Source organism: Xiphophorus maculatus, chromosome 18 (assembly GCF_002775205.1).
Source record: "Xiphophorus maculatus strain JP 163 A chromosome 18, X_maculatus-5.0-male, whole genome shotgun sequence".
In the NCBI taxonomy this organism is placed as follows: domain Eukaryota; kingdom Metazoa; phylum Chordata; class Actinopteri; order Cyprinodontiformes; family Poeciliidae; genus Xiphophorus; species Xiphophorus maculatus.
Genome location: NC_036460.1, coordinates 22,539,968 through 22,559,393, shown reverse-complemented (window position 1 = coordinate 22,559,393; position 19,426 = coordinate 22,539,968). Strand labels below are relative to the sequence as shown.

At 40.0% G+C, this 19,426-nt stretch overlaps 1 protein-coding gene across 2 annotated transcripts in view; it reads left to right on the top strand.

Annotated features, from left to right (window-relative positions):
- The first annotated feature begins 825 nt into the window (after window positions 1-825).
- prkd2 (protein kinase D2) overlaps window positions 826-19,426 on the top strand; it is a 46,229-nt gene continuing 27,628 nt past the window's right edge. Inside the window, exon 1 of one of the 2 annotated variants that reach the window (XM_023352082.1) lies at window positions 826-2,088. In XM_023352082.1, the coding sequence (XP_023207850.1) occupies window positions 1,768-2,088 (321 nt within the window). In that variant the 5' untranslated portion in view covers window positions 826-1,767. The remainder of the gene's footprint in view (window positions 2,089-19,426) is intronic. The other variant, XM_023352081.1, reaches the window with a different exon arrangement.

The window sequence follows — 19,426 nt, the reverse complement described above, 5'->3', positions numbered from 1 at the left end:
AGAATCACATCAAAACCCGGTTAATGGCTACGAAAAGCATGCAACTGGAGAGAAGCATGCTAATTCACATTTAATATACGTTTAAAATGAAGTGTGAGAACACATCTGCATGGTGTCGACAACTAGTCAAAATTTAGCTCTACGTGCTCATTCCTACCTGATATTGTTAGTAACGCGCATCGATGGACATGATGTGTTTTATATGTGGTTTAAATGGCAAAAAAGTAAACATAAAAATATATCCTCCAACCGCACGAAACGGTGCCCTCTAGTGGCGAACGGAAGAAATGGTACATGCTCACATGTAGCAGCTGTCACATTGAGGTCTTCTGTCACAAAACCACCTTAACAGTACTTTGTTTTGTTTCATGTTTCTTACTAGAACTGAACGCTTGAACACGGGCATAATATTATAAATTAAACAAATGGCCCCGAGAAGGAAAATGTGCTGCTGTTTTGACTCCTGATGCTTTTGCATGTCCCAAATTGCAAAACTTCTGGCAGATGATTAGATAACCACTGAGAAGTCGTCGCCATGGTGATAACCGCTCACCAAGCCTCGTTTGTGTTGTGTTGTGTTTTGTTTACCCCCCCAACCCGTCATCTTCCAGCGTTCCCATGCCCACTGAGCTTGTTTTAATGCAAGCTGACAACAAATTAGGATGTAAAAACAGCTCTGCGAGCAGGCAGTGATTCCGCTGCGAAAGGTGCGAGTGGTCAACAAACAGTAGAGAGAGAGAGACGACGTCACGGTGGTGGAAGAGGCAGGGGAACGCAACTTTGTTATTGGAGTTGGGAGCAGGACGGGGAAGCGATGGGGAGGGAGGGTGTTTGAGCACGGAGCGGCCCCCTCGCCTCAGGCGGTGTAAGAGGATCTGCGCTGACCTCGTCTGAGGGACGGAACCAGCGAGCCAAACTACCCCAAACCGTGGAAGGAGAGAGAAAAAGGAAAGGGAGGGGAAATGTCTGCTGAGAGTTTAGAGTCAGAAGGTGGAACTTACTGGAAGTTTATTGGCTTCAGGTGGTGTCAGTCACGTTACTTCCTCCTTTGCTGCGGTGAGAGGGCAGGAGGAAGGGTAGGAGGGAGGCACCCTCACATCAGCCAGCTCCGTCTCTGCTTTTTCGCACAAAAAGAAGCCTGCACTTGGGTTTGAAAGTGAAACAGGGCAAGACTTGTAAAAGGGAGTGCAGCCTCTTGGTCTTTTTCATTCTCACGGTTTCCTGTTCAAGGAAGCCATTTTGTTACCCAGCCCTGGAGCAGATCACTTATACAAAGTTTGCCATTGTTTTCTCTCTCTCCCCTGCTCTCGCCCACGGCTGGGGGAGTTTCACGGCTGGCTTTGGACTTTCTACTCTGCAGAGCAACATCTTTGGAGCAAGCCGAGCTGAAGGAGGAAGGTGGAGGTGGAACAACAATGGTGGGAGGGGGGGTGCAGATCTTTCTCCCTTTCGGTGCGTCTTTTTCTCAAGCTTGTCATGCTTGAAGAATGACAGAAGTCAGACGACAAGTGCCTGAAAGGACGTGAAACTGCTTCCTGGATAATAATTTCTTCCTCGCTCCTCTGGAGGGAGGCAGACTAACGACCCAGGGGGGAACAGGGACTCTCTGCTCAGTGTGTGGATACCCATATTTCCTCTCTCCCAACAGGACAGTTTGAATGAGTGTGACTTTTCGCAGAAAAACCTCCACTTCACCAGGGTGTGTGCTTGTCTCTGTGTATGCTTAGAGCTCCAGGCAGTCGGCAGGGGAGAGCCAGTGGACTCTGAATGGCTAACGCGAGCCCCTGCATGTCCTCAGGGGCAATGTCCCAGGTCTTCTTCCCCCCACCAGGGGCCTCCCCACCTGGCTCAGCAGTGATGCAGACGGGGCCCCCCATATCCATGCCCTCTATGCCTCCTCAGGCTCCTTTTCCAATGGTGGATCCGACAGCAGGACACGTTGGGATGACGATTCCCTCAATGATTTGCAATCCAGACGGGGTGTCCTTCATCATCCAAATTGGTCTGACCAGGGAATCTGTCCTGCTGCCCCAGACTGCTGACCTGGCGTATGTGAAGCAAGTGGCCTGCTCCATTGTTGACACCAAGGTAAGACATGGGAACACCGGAGAGGGGAAGTTTGCAGGTGAAACGACAAAATGCGTATGATTTATTGATGTGCGGAAACCAGATTCATGAGTGAAAATTTGATTCTTCTTTTTTTTTTTTTCACTGTCATTTTAAAAATAAAAAGTAAGGAGATGTACAAAAGTCTGAATAATGATAGCAGTTCAAACATTTCTTCTGCAAGAAAGAAAGCTTTGCATCCGCGGTGGGTTTGTGAAGCAGGCAGAGCGGGACTTTGACGGGTTTCATCCAGCTGTTTACCCATGGGGCCACACATGTGCTGCACAGGAAATAACTGTTTATAGGAACACAGCGACATCACTTGTGACCTTCATGTAAACTGCCTCCTCATTACAAAAATGGATCTACAGGTGCCTCTCAATACATTAGAATATCGTCGAAAGTTATTCTACATCAGTAATTATTAAAATAAGTTTAAACCTTGTTATTATTTTTATGGGAGCATTTCACTTTGGGATTTTGAATACAAAAATATCCCATTGAAAAACACACGACATGTCCACGTACTGTACAGTAAATAAATTGGACACCTGATTGGGGTCTCTTTTGCAGGAATTACTGCATAAATGCGGTGTGACATGGAGGTGATTATAGCTTCTGTTGTTTCTGGTTCAGGTCCGGCTTAGGACAAGGAAAGGGACAGCTGGTGCCGCTGTCCTGGATTAAGTATGAATGTGGCGGCTCTGGAAGCTCCGGCCCCACCTGTAGTTTAAGTCTGGTGAATCTCCCTCAAATCCTGACTGGCTTTTACTTCATAATTCTCTCAAAACTGTGACTACCCTTCTTGTGTTTCTATCCTCACCTTTTCCCTCCACTCAACTTTCTGTTAATGTGCAAAGATTCAACCTTCTGTGAGCAGCTAGCTACTGTAGCAATGCCCTTCTTAAGAGGGAGTCGAGGACTACAGACCCATTCAATAAACTGAAAATTTACTTTGGAACCTCAGAAATGCACTTTGTAAATTAATTACATAAAGACAGATGTCTGAAAGCCTTTATTTCTGTTAAGATATTTTCCCACTTACAAGTACTAAAAATAAGAAATGTAAAATTACAAACAGTAGATCAAACCATTAGAAACATATTTAAAATGGAAACATGGACTTAACAAAAAGTGCATTTAATAAAGGTTGTTATTTTTAATAGGAGTTTTTATTCTGACAAGCGAGCCTCGTTTGAACTCATATTCTAATGTATTGAATATGACTATATAAGTAAGACAGCTTTGAAAGTCAGCAGTCTTCCCCATCATTGTGTGGGTCTTTGTGTGAAAACGAGGTAAAATGTTGTTATTTATTTGTGGTATCTATTAATAAAATTTTCCAGGAATCTTAATTTTGGGGTTTAATCAACCTCTGAGTCATAGTCCTCGAAATGAATGGTCGGTGTGTAAATTAACTTCAGACTAATCAATGAATCTGGAGTTTCATGAGATGAACGTCAAAAGACATTCTTCATTTTGGAAGCATTATTTGTGGTTTGTTGTCATTTGGCTTTCTGAAGGTGTGGACTGGTTTCTTATAATGACTTTATTATGGTTTTCCACTTCTGAAGTTGAAGGGGAAAAAAATCTCTTTTACTTTGTGCACAGAGTAACTTTTGCATTTCAAGCCACATCAAGCCAGTTTTTGATGAATGCTTCAGTCATTTAGCTTTTCCAGTCAGTTATTCTCTTAAAATGAAATTCCCAGAAGTTGAAGGATATGCCGCCATTCCCTGATTTAGTGTAAATATTTTAACAACAAATGATTAAATTAGACAACATTGGAAAGTTTTTCATAATAGTAATTGGAATGTTTTGTGGATATAAAGTGAAGTTTTCAAACCTTTGAAACCTTTTTGTTTCTGGCGGTAATGCACCATTACCACATGTCAACCATGGTGGTGGTAGCTTAATGGGTCTCTTGCAAAGCGAATGGAGGAGTGAAGATGCAGGAGGCTCCCCGAAGCCTTCAGCTTCATCTCAAATAAACAACCAGATATTTAAAACTTCTGCAAAATTGTGCGTGTTGAACAGAAAACCAATTCCCACATCAAAGCTAATTTTGAAAGAAAGAAAGCAGGCTAAGGTTTAAAAATATTGGAAAAAAAAAACATGTGCACTGTGCTTAAGGGCCCACCTTTTACCAGGCAATCATCTACTGTAAATGATCTCTGATTTTTCATGTTCCAGACACAGATTGCGGTCTATTGATGAAATGCCAGAGCTCCTTGTCCTTGCGCATGCACGTTATTGAAATGGCATGCATTATTTTTCATTCACTTGGAAACTCAAAACACTGACACAAAGGCAAGAGTTGGCAGTGACATCCTCTGTGCAACAGGAAGCAATGTGTGTTATTGGAAATCTGCTCTTTATTTAAGAGCCTGCGGCACGCATGGCAGCTAAACGGTTTCCAGGATGTATAAAGTTGGAAGGCTCCGCAGTTAATATCAGTTTTAATCCATCGCTCGGGCTGGCAGGTGACAATCAGCTGATTACCCAGAGCTGGCTAAGAGAAGCTCTGTTAAGCTAACAGCAAATGTGCATTTTTCAGGAAGCAGTGGCAGTTCTCTCCAACCAGCATTAGCCACTGTGCTAATCAGTTATTTGGTTTCTCTGCAGCAGGCTTTGTTCTAGCTTGCAGTGTCAGTGTTTCCCTGTCATGCACCTGCATGTTCCTCCGCCTATGGTTAACAAGCCTAAACATACAGCTGCGCGTTGCATTGTGTTGTGCTGTGTTTATGTCCAGCTCACTTCAGCTTCAGTCTTCCTCTTTTTTCTGCATTTCCCCTGCACACGTTTCAATAAATTACTGGTTCTCTCCACCTAATTCCCTTTTTGAAGTATTATCAGACAAAAATCTATTTTTCAAAAGTCCAATACTCTGTAGCCACAAGTTCACTTTTTACCATATTTGGTCACACTGCTAACAGCCACTGACTTCAGTGCATTTTATTGTGAGCTTATTTGAAGTCAGTGCAAACTAGCATGTATTTGGGAAGTGGAGGGAAAATAAAAATCTGAACAGTATGACATACAAAATTAACTGTTTGCTAGACTGGCCCAGTCAAAGTCTAGAGCCTAATCCAGTGAAGAAAGATGCAGTAAATATACATTTTTTTCGTCCACTCTGGCTGAGCATAAGCTACTTTGACAAGACGAGCTTGCAAAAAAGTTGGCCTACAGGTGGAAATAAAAAGTCTTGTAGCTGTACCTGCAGTGAAAGAGATTTCTATAAAGCATTGACTCAGAGAGGCTGAATACAGATCTACGCCAACATGTTTTTTTCTTTTCCCCACATCATAATTAAGCACTTTTGTTTGGTGCTGGTTGATGATATAAAATCCTACCCCAAAATCTGTTTGTTCAAATCAAATCAAATCAAATTGTATTTGTATAGCACATTTCAGCAATAAGGCATTTCAAAGGGCTTTACATCATATCAAACACAGAAACACGATGCAACATAGAATCAACAATCAAAACACGACATTAAGTCAAGTTCCATCAATACATTTGTAATTGATTACGTTTCAAATACAATCCTAAACAGGTGGGTTTTTAGTCGAGTTTGCATCCATAAAAGGTTTACCTGTTACACTCCTACTGTGTTACATGGAACAAAATACCTATTGCTATTTTTATTCCCCCTCACGCTCACAATCACACAGTTTAAAACGATGTAAACAGCATTTTAATGGGCTTCTGGCACAAGGCTCCGTACACGTCTTTCACAGAATTTCGAGCAGGGACTCCACCGTCCCTCATGGATTTTTGTGCAATTGTTGTTGAAGCATAGCAAAATGCGTAAAAGTTCAAGCACCATGAACACTTTTTTATTAAGAGGCTGGCAGAATCCAAGAGCGTTTTAACTTAAAACCAAAATCATATATATATATATATATATATATATTTTTTTTTTTTTTCTGTCTTGGTATATTTTTATGGAATATCCGAATACAATTTCCACAACAGAATGACGTTATTGGTATAAGATTACTTTTGTTTCTCAGGCATTGTTTAAATTACTGCGAACTATGTGCTCTTTTAGTTTTCAGTTTAAAAGTTTGTGTTGTGAACACAGTCAGAGACTCAATTAAAAATGATTTAAAAACAAAAAAGTTACTCTAGAAAAAAACAGTTACTTTTGTTCAATTTCCATGGGGATTTAGAGCTGAAACAAGAACTGCTGTCAAGGTGCATCGGAGTTTGTAGGCATCACTGCATTAGGAGTAGTGAAGTATGAAAACTCTGGTGTTGGATGACTTTGTGTGGTCCTACTTCAGCAGCTCCACACAGTGACAAACCGCTGTCAGGAATAGATGTGACCACAAAGGGCAGGAAGTAAGTTAGGTGGGGGTCAAGAACATGATTGACCCTGCTGTGTGGTCACATTGGGGCTGATAAGTTACCAGCTTTAACAGGGTAAAGTTTATCTGCACGGCCCCTGATAACGAAGTGGTATCTGACAATCATGCTACATGTCGGTGTCAGTGCCCCGGTCAAACAGAGCCTCAATCATACTGATAAATGTGTAGGTAAATAAATTTACTGGTGGTTCTCAGGGATATCACTGCCGAAAGTGATTAGAAATTACTACACAATCCCAAACGGATGACAGAATAACCCAGAATGATGGTGGAGTACAGACCCTGCTCACATTGTGGTTTCTTGAAACCTCTTTGAACAACCAAAAAAGCAACCACACAGAAAAGAAAATCTGGGTGTATTTACTGCCGTGCTGATGGTCGGTCAGGTGTGGTGTCTTATGATTATTCAGCGGGGATCAGGGGGCTGAGGAAGGCGGCAAGCTCACAGCAACACACACTAACACACTCACAGCTTAGCAGCTTCCCTGGCAGATCAAGCAGTCATGAAAGAAAGTAAACGCATAAAGAAAAGCACAGCAAGTGTTGCATTTGGATCAAAATAATGCAAAATGTTAAATATTTTGGTAGAAAAAAAAACAGTTAAAGATAATAACTTTTTTAACATTCACATGCCTGATGACTGGCTGGGCAACACTTGTCAGTCTTAAAAATTTGCACGTCTTAGCAGCTGTCATGTTTTCATTAAAGCTGTTAAAAGATGATGCTGTCAGCTGTGTTTTTTAAAAAATTGTTTACATAAAGATTCCAATATTTGTTTGATTTAATTGCCAAAAAGAATTTTGCAATGCAGTGATCACAGAAACCTCAGATTATTGTGAAAATTACAACACTGACGCAAATCACTCACAACTGTGCCGGTTAATGCACATTACGCTGTCATTCCGACAGTCAGTCACAACTTTGGGCTCAACAAACAGGTTCCCTAAGCAACATTGGCTTAGGTCTCTGTTGCATCTCTTAACGTTAACCACAAGCAAGGCTGTGTTTTACTTCATAGGGAAAATATTTTCTCACAAAGCGCACAAACGTCATGGTGTTTGAGTGGAAAGTTGTGACCCAGGACATATTTTACCTTCAAACTGCCTTAAAATGCAGAATATATAATTCTGTGAACAATCTTTCCCAAATACATGTAAGCTTCTCTTTAGTGGAAGACATTTGTATTTGTCATCTTCTGAACAACAACAACAAAGAAGTCTAATGATCTCATGTAAGTTCTACAGAAATGCTATCAATTGCAAGCAACTAAACATGTTACATGTACATCAGTAAATTAATAATGACGAAAATTTATTTCGTGGAGATCCTTTAGAGTATGACTGCATAGGCCTGCTCCAGCCTCTGCTTCCCTTAGTTTAGTAAAAGAGCGTGAGACTCTGAAGAAGTGAAAGTAAACAATCAAAATGCTGATACATTGCATGAATGAGAACACGCAAGTTTTTTTTCTTTTTTTTAAAACAAAAACAGTGACTTGGAAAACTGTAAGAGCCTTTAAATCTCAATTTTATTTCATCTGCTTTCTAACACGGACATATCTTAAGTGGTTTTCTTTGGTAATTGAGTTTTAGTTTTGGTTCTGTCTTGGTAAGTGAGCCCCACTCTGTATCAGACGCCTTGTATTTAACTCCCCCTCAGTAAAGCAGACTCTGTATGGCAGGGCATTCAGTTGATTGGGCTCCATCCATATAAAAGGTGTGCTCTTAATATGTTATATAGGGCATAACGTTTTAAATGCTTAAATCCACCAGTATTCAATGTGTCATGTTCTGTGTAGTTGTCATTGTTATTATTGGCAATGTAACTAAGTCGTGAAAAAAAAACAACTCAGCATACTCTACAACAGCCTGAGTTTTCTTATGGACTTGAACAAGTTTGGGTATTTAACATAATTATTATGTAGTACAATAAATGCATTTTCTTGAAGGAAAAAAATGGGACACCCCAACATTTATTTCCAGTTGAACTGGTAAAAAAACAACACACACAAAATAGCATATAGGGTTTTATTACACCAGGAGTATAATCCCCAGAATTTTAAAGGATTGTAGCCTTACACAATATTTGTTTTACATTTCTTCTTAGAGCTGATTTTACCATCCTCTACTGGTTTCTGCCAACCAATGCCAAACTCTTACTTGGATGTTTGGAGAGTAACCCCTACATGAAATAGGCCCATTTCTATGTTCTACTGTCTGTTGAAGGCAATTAACAGCTATTTAATGACATGTAGGGTAATTACACTCAGCCACCATGGTTATATTTAAGCACTTTGCTTGTTAGGTGAAGGTTATTATTTGTTCAGTCTATATGGGTCAAAGTATTGCAACGTAGCTAAGCAGATTACATTGAAACTCAGTAAAACCTGTGCTGTGTGACCAAGAAACCTTGGCTTTCTTTTTGCTCAAAGGTTCATCCACAGTCTCTCTGGCTGCCTTTCCGCACATATAGCGTGAACTCATTAAGCTTTTATCTAGGAAACGGTTTTCATGTGCTGTGATGACCCACTGAAATAACATTTAGACTAATCCCTTAGTCCAAAACAACTACGTTCAACTTGAAGAATTTATGTCTTTGTTTTGCAGAAAACTAAAAATACCCACTCTCAAACAAAAAGATGTATTAAGCAGGATCTTTCCAAAGCTGTTTATCCCAGTCACAAACACATGTGGTCAAGAGCCCTCCAAAATCCCCTAAATACAAAACTCCTGCCCTGTTGGGAGCTGCAGCTTTAGTTGGGAAAGTTGGACAATAGACGGTTTGTCCTGGCCCTGCCAACTGAGTGTGACACAAGAGCTGGACTGCTTGTTTTCATGCAGGAATACCTACATTTAGAGGGGTTTTGGAGGCTTATTGAAGGTAGTTGGGTGCCTACTACCCCACCCCGCGGTCATCCTTGCCATCCCAGAAAGGGTGACTCATCTGCTCTGTTTATTCACAGGATCCCTTCTTGTGTTCCGTTGACACATTTTCCATTCACTCCTCAGTCGAGGAGCAACACTCTGCCTTGCCTCAGTTTATTTCATTACAGTCTCCCGACCGGAGTGCTGCTCTCTACGTTTGCTTCTGGTAACTAGAAGTGCTTCACCTTTTAGAGAACCAGATGTCCTCTTCATCTGGCAAAAGTGCTTACTAAAATCCATTTTGGCTGCCCTAGTTCACGCTGCATCCCAAGCCCCCACTCACTCTTGATCCAACACAAACTATTGTGAACACAGAGGTCTGTCTTTATTTAACAATAAAGCAGCACTAATGCAATCTATTCCTTGCTCGACAGGCCCTCAATGAGCCCCAGCATAATTTGATGGACATTAGTTTATCTTCCTTACTTTTTCATCCTGTTCTTGTTATTCTAATTCTCTTCATAACTGAAATCCTGTCCTAAGGGTACTTAAGATAAAACACCACTCCTCTTTCTCCTCCTCCACATTTTACTACTCCTCTTCTTTCGTAACCTCCTTTGTTAATCCTCACCTTATCTTCTCATCTCCTCTCCCCCTATAATCCCCTTAAAACAACTTCCTTGCTCACTGTGACTCATCCTTTGCTCCTTCATCCATCAAAACTTCTTACCTGCTTATTTTTTGGCATCTGCCTTTGGCCAGTGCTTCTCCTTTCTCAACACCTAATATTTTCTGCAATTTGTTGATCTTCTTTTAAGCGCTTCAGAGGAGCGAACACGTGGAACGATTCATAGTCTTGCCTCATTATGTTGTGAGCGCCAAAGGAAACAAGATTTGAAGACGCATTGCCTTCCAAAGATATCTTGGTACTTAATGATTTTGCCATGTTACGACATATTTCTGGAATTATTATTTTTTTTCTGTTAGACTAACACAACAAGGTAGCGCATAACGTAAAGTGAGTGAATATATAAAGAGATACACGCATACATATATTTTTTACAAATAAAACTATATAAATGTAGCTTTGGATTTTTATTCAGTCCCTCTGAATGAAAACAATTTGTCTACCAACGTTACAACATGTTGTACAACATGTTCTCCTTTGCATCTTCCCTGTCCTTTCTGAACAGAAACATTCCTACAGCATGATTATCCCACCACTGTGTTTCACCAAAAGGCATGGCGTATTCAGGGTGATTTGTAGTGTTAATCATCAGCTACATATAGCACCCTTTTTATTGTTCTCTATGCAGCTTGTAGCAAACTGCAAATAGGACTGTGACTTTCTCATAAACACTTTTCCATAAAAGCCAGATTTCTCCAAACTGAGCTGTGGATCTCTCAAGTTCCTTCTAAGTCACATGGGTCTCATGATGGTTTCTCCAATAGTTGCTTGTAAATTTAGGTGAATAGCCACATCTTAGTAGGTTTGGGTTTAGCAATGTTCATCGACATGTTCTTTTTTCACTATTTGTAGCCTTCACACTCCTGACCTGCCTGTTCTGTATTTTTCTGGCCTTAATGATGCCGTTTCTTCTTTAATATTCTCCACCAAGCCTCTCAGTTCTGCTCACAATGTTTGTTGAAGTAAAGGTTAACTCAGGTTTAGTAAAGCTGTGACTTCTAATGGTATGTGATGCAATGGATTTTATTTCAGGGTATAAGAGTAAAGGGGAGTACTCATAAATGCACACAGTTTTTTTAGCTTATTTTTCTTTCTAAAAAGTTGTTAAAGCAATGTTTCATGTTTTCTTCCATTTCTACTACCTTGGGGTGGTCTATCAAATAAAATTTGTGATTTGGAATGTAATAGAATACAAAGTGCAAGTGAAATTAATACTTTTTCAAGGCTATATGTCTTCTTTAATGAGTAAAAAAAAAGCTATTAAATGGTTTCTTAAAACCAACGCTAACTCCAACTTAATTCTAGTTCCGTTAATATCGTCTATCCCGACATAGTTTATCAAAAGTGCCAACGGTTTGTCTGTTTCTGACAGCCGCGTCATTCCTCACTTGCGATTCCGGTTGATGTCAGTGTGTGGGTGAAGTACGTCTGTGACTACGTAAGCATTTGAAGACTAGTGAGAACCTGTCGGGGCCTTTTCACTGTTCGCCCTGTCAACTTTCCGGATTGTCAAACATGCGAGCTAACCTGCCACGAGTTATGCCACACTCTGAACGGACAGGCACGATTCGTTGAACCAATGAGACTGTTGGCGCCTAATGCTGCATGGGAAGTAAAACATTCAAAATCTGCTGCAGAGAGTCGCATGAGGCCTAGGTATTTTTTTTGCCAGTGTGTTGTGATACCAGCAAGGAAATGAGGACAGAGTTATTTGAACAAACACAAAGAAATCTAAGTAGCTAAACAGAAACACGTTCTACGCCTTTCAGACATAAACAGACTCGCAGCTGTGATTAAACCACCCCCACGGCCCACTCCCTCCCGCTATTCTGACCATTGTTTCCACCTCCGTTTTGGAAGTTGCTGTTTCTTTATCTCGCTCCCTAGAGAAGAAGCCCTGGGGTTGGGATCACACACACTACCTCCTGTTTACCACACTCTCTTGCATATGTATTCTTCACACTGTAATCCAACACTTGGTCCAGGTTTCCCAGTAAAGATCATGAAAACCATGATGATTGAAATTTTAAAACTGCACCACAAGTGCTTCAGCTGTCTCTTAAAATCACCAATCTGTGTATATTTTTAAATAGTGGTTTTATAAAGACTCACCTTTACTAGTCAGTAAATTCTTAAGTCAGTCAATATCCATGACTCAGGAAAGCGTGCATGCACGAGGATAAACAAGTTGTGGCTTTATCAGGCTATGCTAACGTGGCCGTTCACCAGTGAACAGCAGCTTAGAGCTTACTGCTCCATCATTATTCGATCTACTTAAATTGCAGTGCGGTTAAATAAACTGTCCAACTTTTAAATAGTGAGATTAACAGCGACACTCGTTTGTTCTGCTTACCCAAACGTGTCTCCCACTGTGTGTGCGTGTGCATGCGTGGGTGTGTGTCGGTTCCCTCTCTTGATGATTTGCATGGTAACGGAACAGCTTTGCATGACCGACCGTGCTTGGTGTCTTCTAGCTGTTGGCGGCGGGGGCCCCGGGGACAAACTCGCTCCAAATACTGGGACATTTGAGTATTCAAATCATACTTTCCTACAGGGAATGCGGGGACAGGGATATTTGTCAGCTTCTGAGAGAGGACGAGGATGATAGATGGAGATAAGTATTTGAAACTAGATTGGTGACTGAGATTGTGATTGGAAAAAGAACATGCATAGAGATAAAATTCCAGTTGTCCACAGCCTGCACTAATGTTAACTATCAGAAGACGTAGGACTGCTGACAACAAACCTTTTGAAATGAGATTCTCGTTGAAGAGCCACACTTTCTTTCAGCTTTGTATCTTTTCAGAGCCCATTTTCCCCCTGAGCCCACTGCATTCCTTCACGCGTTGAGAGCAAAAGAGACCTTATGATACTAATCCTGCGATTAGTAATGGTGAAAACAGTTTCGTGCCATAGTCCAATTGGAAACCCATGAGCAGAGCTGAGCAGCAATCAGTGGCATTTACCGCTGAGTGTTTGTTTGAGCACAATAGGATGAATCAAAATATAGCAAAGTGGGCATATGGCCTTTCAAGGGTAGAGAAACAAACCTTTCATACATGTAGAGTTGGGACTGGTAAATTAATGACTACCTTTGAAATTAGTGACATAGAAGCAGTTGTGATATTCTTTGTTCTTTGACTTGTTGAACTGAGGGTAAATGTGATTTATAATTATGATAATAATGAGTTACATAATTCCAAAGAAGGTAGATCCAAGGTTTGCTAAAAGAAAATGGCATACATGACCCCTCAGAAAACATTGAGACACCTTAAGAAAGTGCAGGGCTTGAAACTATTTTCTTTAATGATCTGGCATGTCTGAAATGTGTGTTAGAAGGCAGGCCTTTGAAAGGCAGCAGACAATGGGGTCAGTGTGAAGGTTGACAGGATGGGCTTGGTTGGTCAGGGGCACATGTGAAGAGTGTGTGTGTGTGTGTGTGTGCAGCTCCGACACACGAGACGTGTGTTTGTACATGACTAAATACAAACACACATCTTCGATAGTGTCAGGGTATAGTATAGCTATGAGGGGAAATGGGAAAACCACTGTGTTATCATACAAAAAGATCCATAACTGGAAATATCAAACTGGTTTATAACAATATCTAAAGATTTACTAGATATTCTCTGCATTTAATATCTGTCTGTATTTCCAGTTAATTGTGAGTGGATGATATATTAAGTATGAGAAACATTGTTCATTTACTGGGCACTCTGACTTGAACATCATAAATGGACATTGTGAATGTGAATTGTGAACATTTAGACTGTTAGGGGGGAAAATCAGTTTGTCACATCAACAAAATAACGTAGAAGGGCTACAATTCAGTTTTGTACACTACCCACAAGGAGATGTGCATGATGTTTACAAACTGCAGCTGCATAGCTTGATGAAGGTGTCACTGATCACAGAATAGACTGAATGTTTTGGGAGGAGAGTTTGGGGATTCAGAATACTCAAAAATGCTGTGATCAGGATTCTGAATGATGGCTGGGTTTCTTTGAGACGCTGACTTTCAGCTCAAAACCAATATGGAGGATGGAACAGTGAGACAAACATGACTAGATTTATTGGTTTAAAATGTAAGAAGATGATTTAACAGTTAATAGAGCAACAACCTTAACTGGTAAACTTAAACTGGTACAATTCAGAAAATAGTTTTCTGTTTTGTTTATGCTGAGATATAAAGTTTGCTGGTGATAGATCAAGTTACACAGAGATTTATCTGTAGTTATGTAAAAGCAAATCCAATGGAAGAGGAAGTAGGATGATGAAGTAAGGCTTGAATGACTGTAGGTTTTACTGTATGTAGTGTTGCGCTCTTGATTCTGTTTCTAGATTTAGATATGGCTAAAAATTATTTCTCTTTAGTTGTCATCATGTAAATATATAAGAGCCTTACAGTTGTATCCTAAATAAAGCAATCCTTTATCAAGCATCTTTGGAATTTTAATTGGCGTGAACAATATTTGTGCACTGCTAGAAAGCTTTAACCTGGTTTTGTCTATTTTCAACAGCTAAATATACTGCGGCTCATCGACATAAATGTGATCAAAACATTCGTCGTATGACCAGAACTGAGTGTTTTTAGCTTTCGGCACTTCCCCCTTTGTACATGCCAACCAAAACCATGAAATGCAGGGGGCAAGGAAAGTGGACAAAAAATAGAGCATTTGGAAAGGAGAGGGGGGATAGACATAAAACAAGAGAGGAGCAGATGACTCAGGGTGAAGTAATGTGGCCTTTTGTGGCCCTCGGCATGCAGCTTTGTGTGTTTGTATGCCCCTGGCATTCAAGGCAGTGGAGAATGTGCAAATACCACTCACATTCACCCCGCCGTGTTTGTGCATGCGTTTTCTCTTCGGTCTGGTCGCTCCAAAAAGTTGGAAGGCAGATCCATACTTATAGGGACAGTCGATGACGCATTCAGGGAATGTCGTAATAGCCGAAAACACATCTCAACATGTGAAATGTCAAGTGCAGTGATTATATAGAGTTTTTTGTTAATTTAAAATTTGGGCAGTCAAACAATTATTTTGATAAGACCACCTATGTTTGACATTGAAAAGCACAGTTTTCAAATCATGACTTCATATGTTACAACCTAAAACAACCTCAGTATGAAAACAAAACAAAGTAATTGCTCTGTAAATCTAATAACTGGTTTTGCCACTCTCGCCGGCAACAACTGCCATTAATCGTTTGCAATAGCTGTCAAGGTTTTTTTTCGCCACGCAGGAGGAACTCTGCCAAACTGTTTATATAATTCTTTTAATTTATTCACATAGGATGTTTTTAAATGTGAACGGCCTGTTTAAGATCAGATCGAAGCATATTTATACCTGGATTTACACCATTTAAAAAAAACTCTTCCTACTCTGTTTTACTTTTTGAGCCGTTCAGAGATGGACCTTTTAATAACACGATTATTCTGGATTGTGTTGCTGTATAACATCGGTTTAAAGACCACAAACTGCTGGATGGAGATTCTCCTACAGGATTATCTTCAACATGCCAGAATTTATATTTACAAACTATGATTTAATTATTTTTTTTCCTGAAAGTTTAGGGCCAGACGTGCCAAGATGAAGCAAGTGGTTTTATTACTGTATTCTTGAGTGGGTTTGCAGAAAAATCATTTTTCAATGGTCCTGTGATGTTGTCTTTTAACAAACGTGAGATGGGTCGTCATTGTGTTTGTGGTCAGCTGTGATTTTGGGTTTGGACCTCTTCCATGGTCGCAAGTCTGGCTCAAACTCTTGTCCACTCATGAACGCTGACCTTCAAGTGGCTTTAGAAATGGCACAGCGACCTTTTCCAGATGGAATATTGTTCTTCTCATCTGTTTTTGAATTTCTTTAGATCGTTGGGTGTTGTCTTTGGAGATCTTTCCTTTTGTCAGAGAGGTTGTCTTTAAGTGATGTATTGGTGGTGGTAAATGCACTGAGAAATGTGGTTGATGAAAGTGTATTTCGCAAGACACGTAGTTGTATTTTCTCAAGTTGGCTTTAGACAGCTTTTCTCTCTCAATGAATACAGTCTTTCTGTTGAAAAGGGCTGTTTCTGTTTTGTATTTTGTTTTTATGTTTTTTAATGTCTGATATTAAAGATGCATTTTATTTAAATATTACAAAAAGGCAAAAACAATTTTTGAAGGCACCTTAAACCTGGTATAATTTTCTATGCAATATAAATATAAGTAAATGGACATACTCACTTTAACATTTATGTTACTGATCCTAGTGATGAATTATTTTTACCTTAGATTTTAAGTATTTCTATAGGTAGAGCAGACAGATAATTCACCAGCAGAGCACAACAAAGCTGCACTAAAGGAATCAATCTTGAGTATGAAGATTATAGGATTAGAAAAGCTGTCAAGAGATAAAATCCAGTTCACAATCATCAATGTAAGGATCCTTCAAGTCTGGATCAGAATTCTGTGGGTGCAATGTAGAGATCAATTTTAAGGCAAATGTTTTCTGCAAAGTACCACCTGACATGTGACTGAGATGTTAGAGGGTTTTACAAGAACCAAGAAGCGAATCAAAGTTGCTACTCGATTTTAAACAACTTGACTCGAGCCGTAACAATAAAAATGTGGCTAAATGATGCAGAAACAAGCAGTTAAGTACCAATTTGTCTTCTGTCATTTTGTTTCCACTCATCTTCCTTTTCTCCTCTCACTCCTTGTCACCAAGATGTATTTTCTTCTCTTGCATGCTTTGTTTTCTGTGTGCCCTCCCATGAATCAGTTGTTTGTTCATTGCAAACAAGGTGGACTGAGTCCAATGTTCCTATCGGCTTACCTGCCTAGAACCAGGACAAGGAAAAAGGTAGCAGGGGGAGGAAGGCGGGGGGTGATGGAGAGCAGAGCTGCTTCCAACAAAGGCTGCTTCAGAACATGAACAGCCCCTCTCTCATGCCTGCTTACGGCTCTCATGTTACCTCCTCATCCTCCTTGATGCATGGGGCAGAATGAGATGCACTGTGCCTGCTCCCCTGCTTGAGACTAAGCTGCCTCTACACACACACACACCATGCTAATTAGACGTTAGTATGGTTTTCCATGTACTAGCTGTTTCTGTTTTTGTCTGTTGACTATGATTGCTCCTCTTTTAAATCATATTTGGAATAAAAGGCTCAATTTTCACAATGTCACATATTTTTTATGTGTGTGTTTTTATATCTGGAATACCAGAAAGTCGTGGGTTTTTTTATTTCCAAAACATGTCATTGGTATTTGTTTTGATAAAAGATGTGTATGTGATGCATACATATCCAGAATTGATTTATTTTTTTTAGCATCATGTGAATCATGACTTTTTTTCACAGCAAAAATACTTTTTATTTAAAAGTTAGGGCCAAATTAGAGCAGAGACTGAGGCAAGCCCTCTCACCCAACATTAGAGTCTGACCTCACAAATGCTATTCAAATCAAAGAGTCCTATAAACTCATTCCTAAGCCTTGTGGAAAGCTTTTTCCAGAAGAACTGAATAAATTAATTCAATTTATTTGTAGAGCCCCAATTCATAACAAACATCATCTCAATCCACCGTGACTGTAGAGAAACAGATGACACTTTGAGTTCTGTTTATGTCATCTCCATGGATCACTGACTCTCCACAATAACCAGTACACTCAGCTTCTGCTTCTTCTTCCATGGTGTGACCTGCTGCCTTTGTGCTGTCTCCTTTTCCATTACGAGGGCCATTACCACTACTTTGAGTTCTAGTTTGCACAAGCTCTGCTTGGTTTTTTGGAAAATGTATTTAATCACAATTGATTGGATACAGATTGCTCATTATATTAACATCATTCTTATCTTTCTTTTTGGTCAGCTGGCACTCACTGAGAGCGTCTGTAATCAGAACTGTGACTATAATAATAATAATAAAGGAGGAAGTGGGTCTAAGAGAGAAATTCAAATGATTGACCTTTTGAATGAAGAAATTTTACCCTTTCTTTATTTAGAAAGGGTAAAATTTATTTCTTAAAATAACCAAGACTTCATAATACTGCCTTAATGCAATATAAACTTGGTCAATTGGAAAACCCCAGGTCAACCTGCTTACTGTCTGATGACGGCAGGTTGCAGTTGCTTGTTTGTGAAGTACAAACATTTTTCACATTAATTTAGATGAGGCAGTGAATGCCAAGATGTCGCAATGTCTATATTCTGGAGTTTTCGTTCATGAATATGGTCTAAAAGAGCCAGAATTAGTGCAATCTCCAACTGAAACAATAGATGTCACAGAGAAAATAACATGTAAAGGCAACAGAAGAGGCCTGCACGCTTCATACACAATTGTAGCTGTAGCGTTTAAATCTGGAACTGATCCAGATTGAAACCATCCATTTTAAAAACTTTAACATTGAATGTTTTTACATGTCAAAGTTTGCGCCATTACTGTGTAGTTGTGTAACTACCCAACCTTTATGAGAGTGACTGTATTCTAGCATGATTTCTGTAGCGGCTCTACACTTGTTTTGGTGTGTGTACACGTGTGTGTTCCTTCACACTCCTGTTCAGCAGGTTTAAACGATTAACACTGCTGGTGGAAACTAACAGGCCAGGAATGTAAACCTGACTACGCCGGTGCTCTCCTGGATGACGCACACCTTGCTTCATCGGCAAACACTCGGCCCAACGCCAAACCTCCTCGGCACTTTAATGCATCACAATCGTTATTACACAACCCTCATGCGTTCTATTGTTACGTTTTCAAGCCATGTCTGTGCTTGAAACAAACACCACCAAAAATAAAAACAACCACAGCTCGTTAGGACTTTAGCTCAGTTTGGTCGGGTTTCCATGAATTTGTGAGACGTGAGCTTGGTGCCACAAATCGTACTCGCACGTACATAAATCATGAGTCGAGGGAAAGCATGATTTACCTCCAGAGAAATATGCAAAGCAGCAGTTTTTGTTCTTCGGAAAATTTTCAGCAGTGTCTAGAGAGCCTCAGGTCTTGACTGTTTCCGTTGCTTGAAAATTCACACCGACTAGGTAATTAACATCCTTTGCTGTATTTCACATTTTCACCATTCAGGCCTGACTAATATTACACAGAATTAAATAACTTTTTTTTTTTTTTGAGAGGCAAATATGATTTATTTGGCAAAGCCGCTCAAGCATTCAGAAGAGAAACAGAGAAACACTTCTTAATATATCTTTAGAGTTTGGTAGCATTGGAGCTAGGACAGGCACTTCATTTTAATCCTGGACAATGAACAATACTTTTTCTGTCTAGGAATTTTGTTTGGAACTGCCTTTTTTATCATCACTTTGCATCTCTGAGATTTTTATAATGCTTGTTTTATCCTTCCTTCGGTTTCTCGGAATCTAAACGAGGTTTATTTTAGAAAACAACAAAAGGTGTTTTCCAAACTC